General features: G+C 36.9%; 1 protein-coding gene across 1 annotated transcript; it reads left to right on the top strand.

The window, feature by feature from the left end:
• The first annotated feature begins 395 nt into the window (after nucleotides 1-395).
• LOC122276378 (heat shock cognate 70 kDa protein 2) lies at nucleotides 396-3,447 on the top strand. Its single transcript, XM_043086034.1, has 2 exons — nucleotides 396-717; nucleotides 1,470-3,447. Exons 1-2 carry the CDS (start codon nucleotides 504-506, stop codon nucleotides 3,203-3,205), a joined length of 1,950 nt encoding a protein of 649 aa, XP_042941968.1. The 5' UTR covers nucleotides 396-503; the 3' UTR covers nucleotides 3,206-3,447.
• Nucleotides 3,448-6,000: the final 2,553 nt, after the last annotated feature.

Raw genomic sequence — 6,000 nt, 5'->3', positions numbered from 1 at the left:
ATAATAAATAATTTAACTTTTTTAAATTTTAAAATAAAATTAATATTAAAAAATTCTATTATAATAATATTTTATTTAATTTTTAATAAAATATTTTATCTTATCTCATTCGAATTGTATAATCAAATAAGATTATTTGAAAATTAAATAAAATAATATTAAAAAAATAAAAATTTTGAGATAAAATCTTTTTTCAAACAAATCCTTAAGATTTTCTATTTAAAAATATAAGTTATAGGGAGGACCGAGAGGAGTCAACGTGGACGGAAAGCGCGTAACGATCTGAAACCGTCAGTTTCCCATTTGAAATCGGACGGCTCCAAAGCTTACAAATACTGACAGAACATTCTCGAACTTTAATCCTTACACTATATAAGCTGTGCTCAGCCCCGCTCGCCTCTCTTACCTTCAAACCTATCCAGCTCTTTTCTACCATATTTTTTTAGCTCTTACTTTCCTTCTTTCGATTTTATTCTTTTCGTTCCGTCGGCAGAGCCATCATAATGGCCGGGAAAGGAGAAGGCCCAGCAATCGGGATTGATCTCGGAACTACGTACTCGTGCGTGGGAGTTTGGCAACACGATCGCGTAGAGATCATCGCCAATGACCAGGGTAACAGAACAACGCCTTCCTACGTTGGCTTCACCGATTCGGAGCGTTTGATCGGTGATGCGGCCAAGAACCAGGTCGCCATGAACCCCATCAACACCGTCTTCGGTGAGATCTGAGCTCCTGCGTCCTATTCCCTTCGCTGATTCTTAGATCTTAATTCCTATGTTTATGTTTGCTGATGTATTTCTAGATGTGTGTCAGTTTGCCGAACGCATATAGATCTAGCTTTCTTAATTTGGTTATGTAGGCAGTACGTTCGCAATGTTTTTTCTATCTCAGCTTTTCTTGTTTTTGACTTGTCAGAAATTTGCTCGTTTGCAGTCGGTAAATCGATATTTGTTTTAGGCTATTTTCTCTTTCTTTATAATCGTTCAGATTTTCATTGCTGAGCTAGTATTCCCGTGGACTTGTTTTATAGATTAGCAAAAATCTATCTGCATAATAGTGAAGATTAGTTTCTTTTATTATGTGTCGTTTGAAGAGGTAATTATTCATAATTGATAAGTTGTCACGCGTATTACATGGTTAATGCTATTGCCTCGGTTTGGCAGGAGCAAGTAAATAAGGAAATATATTCGAGAATAAATAATTGATAAAATAAAAGTCGTTTTACATTTATGTGAAATTCTATTTCTTATCTTTTTGTTGTTTAAACTGCTTGTTGAATGTGGAATCGTTAAGTTCTAGCTAGCAATTTCCAGGAGGAAAATTTTGATTTACATCTGCAATTATTTAACTGAATGATGAAAGTTATTCTCGTTTGTTTTGGTAGTGTATATTTTCTTCATATGAAGAATAATAAACTATGATTCATCGAAACTGAAATGTCTAATATTCGCAATTACCTATCTCTGCAGATGCAAAGAGGTTAATTGGCCGGAGATTTAGTGATGCCTCAGTTCAGGGTGACATGAAATTGTGGCCATTCAAGGTCATTCCTGGCCCCGGTGACAAGCCGATGATTGTGGTCAACTACAAGGGTGAGGAGAAGCAATTTGCTGCTGAAGAAATCTCTTCCATGGTTCTTACGAAGATGCGCGAGATTGCAGAGGCTTACCTTGGTTCGACAATAAAGAACGCTGTGGTCACTGTACCAGCATACTTCAATGATTCTCAGCGTCAGGCTACAAAGGACGCTGGTGTCATTGCAGGTCTCAATGTTATGCGTATCATTAATGAGCCCACTGCTGCTGCCATTGCTTACGGTCTTGACAAGAAGGCAACCAGTGTTGGCGAGAAAAATGTCTTGATTTTTGATCTTGGTGGCGGCACGTTTGATGTCTCTCTTCTCACTATTGAAGAGGGTATCTTTGAGGTGAAGTCTACAGCTGGTGACACCCATCTTGGTGGCGAGGATTTTGATAACAGAATGGTGAACCACTTTGTTCAGGAGTTCAAGAGAAAGAACAAGAAGGATATCAATGGCAATGCAAGGGCTCTTAGGAGGTTGAGGACAGCATGTGAGAGGGCAAAGAGAACTCTTTCTTCCACTGCCCAGACTACCATTGAAATTGATTCTTTGTATGAAGGCGTTGATTTCTACTCCACCATTACTCGTGCCAGATTTGAAGAGCTCAACATGGATCTCTTCAGGAAGTGCATGGAGCCCGTTGAGAAGTGTCTGAGGGATGCCAAGATGGACAAGAGCACTGTCCATGATGTTGTCCTCGTCGGTGGCTCGACCAGAATTCCCAAGGTACAGCAGCTTTTGCAAGACTTCTTCAATGGTAAGGAGCTATGCAAGAGCATCAATCCTGACGAGGCCGTTGCTTATGGTGCTGCAGTCCAGGCTGCTATTTTGAGCGGTGAGGGTAATGAGAAGGTGCAGGATCTCCTGCTCTTGGATGTCACCCCTCTTTCCTTGGGTCTGGAAACTGCCGGTGGTGTCATGACCGTGTTGATTCCTAGGAACACTACGATCCCAACAAAGAAGGAACAGGTGTTTTCTACCTATTCCGACAACCAGCCTGGTGTGTTGATCCAGGTCTACGAGGGTGAGAGAACAAGGACAAGGGACAACAACTTGCTCGGTAAATTTGAGCTGTCAGGAATCCCTCCTGCTCCCAGGGGTGTTCCTCAGATCACAGTATGCTTCGATATTGATGCCAATGGTATTTTGAATGTATCTGCGGAGGACAAGACCACGGGTCAAAAGAACAAGATCACCATCACAAATGACAAGGGTAGACTCTCGAAGGAGGAGATCGAAAAGATGGTTCAAGAGGCAGAGAAGTACAAGTCTGAGGATGAGGAGCACAAGAAGAAGGTGGAGGCCAAGAATGCACTGGAGAATTACGCATACAACATGAGGAACACGGTGAAGGATGAGAAAATCGGTGCCAAGCTTGGATCAGATGATAAGAAGAAGATAGATGACGCCATTGAGCAGGCCATCCAATGGCTGGACAGCAACCAACTCGCGGAGGCAGATGAGTTTGAGGACAAGATGAAGGAGTTGGAGAGCCTCTGTAACCCAATTATTGCCAAGATGTATCAAGGTGCTGGTGCTGACATGGGCGGCGATGTAGATGATGATGGTCACGGTCATGCCGGAGGAGGTGGTGCCGGCCCCAAGATCGAGGAAGTTGACTAAACTCTCTGCTGGGCCCTTCCGTCTGTCTTAAAGTTGTTGTCGATTCGTAGCTTTTTATTATATTTTTCCTTTCACCTATCGAATTTTGGGGCTTTGAACTTGATCGGTATTTTTGTTCAAAGCCAAAGTTTTATATGTCCTGTGCTACTTCCATTGATTTAATTACTGTCCCAAAAACAAAAAGTTTAGTAGCCAGGCTAAGTTCTATACTTATGGAATATCAAGGTCGATTCTTGCCCGTATATGGTTTCTTTGTTTTCTTTATTATAATTTCACCTTTTGTTTGGAGGTTTCGTAGTTACCATTACTATTATATTTTGGTGTTCCACAGATTTTGCGTTTTTATGAGATCTTTTCATTTTATATATATAAGCTGCATGTGGCAGTCATAAGTTCCAAGTTTAGTATCTAACAATTTCTTGAGAGTATTTTTAGTAAATAGGAATACACTTGATCGAATATATATGCTCAAATGGGGTCTTTAAAACATAGTTTGTCTATTCTAAAGGGAGCCAGGCTGCGGAGGTTCAGCCTCCCGGCCTACAAATTACTAATTCAACATCCAACCCCAATTTAAGAGGCGGCGCAACCTATGTTGCCAGCCCAGTCTGGAGCTAACAATTAGACAAGTCTACGAGATACTATGGAAGTTTTAACTTTTTTGGTCGACCGACATTAAGGTGATTTTATATGATTTATGAATAATAAATAATAATAAAATATTTATAAATAGTAATAAAATAATAAGAGTGGAGGAGATGCTGTTCCTCTCACCCTCTCCTTTCTATTCATCATTCACTTTTTGGCCACCTCCCAGCAATATGTGTTGTAACTTGTATCATCATATTCTCTCAAGTTGTAATACAAGTTGCTGCGTTGCAAAAAGGGGAGAACGTGTGCCTCCCACGTTGCCCACCGTCAGAGCTCCACACGCACCGAATCTTCAAAACTTATCAGCCACGCCCTTCCACAGTCGATGCACGAGTCTCATGGTTACTGGTTAGTAGATATCTAGTTGCTTTTCAAAATTGGACAAGAAGTCAGGATCTGAGAAGGCAAATGTCTCACGTTAAGTACGATATTAGATTGTCCCAAAAACTGGAACTTAAATAACTTATGACTAAATACATTCATCAAAATTGGAAAAGAATTGGTATATTTATGAAAACATCTTATAAAAATAAATCTATAAATTGACTTGTCTTAATCTCTTTATGTGATATCTTAAATTTATTTTACAATAAAAATATATAATTTTATAAAATAATATATCATTTCAAATTACGTCAATTTTATGAATTTATTTTTACGATATATCTTTATAGTTAAGATAGATGAATCTAGTTAAAATATCAGTAGTAGACTCAATAAAGTTTGATCAAAATTTAACTAGAAAATTTACTTTTATAAATTTAGTTAACCACTTTTCAACAACACCAAATAATAAACTCAATAGGTCTATCACTATTTTATTAAAATATTAATTTTGACCTTTTCATTTATTTTAATTTTAATTATAATTTGAATATTTATTCGTTATTAAAAAATTACATAACATTTATATTATTTCTACGGATAAAATTTTTTAACGGTCATATCTCTAAAATGGATATCTTTTTTTAGCTTTATTTTTTCCGACAGTTATATTTTTAACAACTATATTTCTCCAACATATATTTTCTTAAGGCTATATTTCTCCGACAGTTATATTTTTTAACAGTTATATTTCTTCAATAGTTATATTCCTCCACTATAAAACATAACATTTCTTCAACAGTTTCATTCACTATGAAACCTTTTTTTTTTTCATTTTCTCTCAATGGATCGCTTGATTGTTCACAAAATGATACTTATCGATTCAGATTCTGATGAAGAAATTGAGCTAGCAAGACAATTTCTTTTGGAAGAAGGATCAAGCTCACATAGTTCTTCTAAAAAATCATGTAGATTCATCAGACATGATCGATTGCAAGTCTATCAAAATCTTTTTCTCGACTATTTTGCTGATCCTCCAATCTATCCTCACAAAAATTTTCGAAAGAGGTTTCGAATGATTCTTTCTCTATTTCTTCATATCCAAGTTGCGGTAAAAGTCCATGAATCTTACTTTATCCAAAGACGAGATAATTCTAGAAGGTTTGATTTTTCTTCCCTTATCTAAACCGGTGGAAAAACATTACCATATAAACATATATACATATAGGCAGCAGAAAAGGAACGAAAAAAGAAAGCGAGATTGAGAGAAAGCTGGAGCCGAGATTCACACCTTTCTCTCCAGCGAAACTTGACGGAGAGATTTGTTTTTTTTCTAAAAAGAAGTCACACCTTCTCTCTCTATTACTATTATATTTTGGTATTCCATAGATTTTGCGTTTTTATCAGATTTTGTCTTTCTATATAAGCTGCATGTGGCAGTCTTTAAGTTCAAGTTTAGTATCTAACAATTTCTTAAAAGAGTATTTTTAGTAAATAGGAATACACTTGATCGAATATGCTCAGATGGGGTTTTTCAATCTTAGTTTTGGGATTGAAATAAACCTCGTATTTTAAATTTTGATATTCCGATTTATCAAAATAATTAGATTGATTGAAACATAGTTTGTCTAGTCTAAAGAGCCAGACTGCAGAGGTTCAGCCTCCGGACCTACAAATTCCTACCCCAAACGCCCAAACCCCAATTAAGAGGCCCAACCTATATTGCCAGAATAATGATAGGTTTTGTTACTCTCCTATCATCTTTTTATTATTTTTATTTTTATTTTATTTTATTTTATTTTATGATTAATGAATTGATT

Source organism: Carya illinoinensis, chromosome 9 (assembly GCF_018687715.1).
Source record: "Carya illinoinensis cultivar Pawnee chromosome 9, C.illinoinensisPawnee_v1, whole genome shotgun sequence".
NCBI lineage: Eukaryota > Viridiplantae > Streptophyta > Magnoliopsida > Fagales > Juglandaceae > Carya > Carya illinoinensis.
This window is presented reverse-complemented; position numbering and strand designations above follow the sequence as displayed.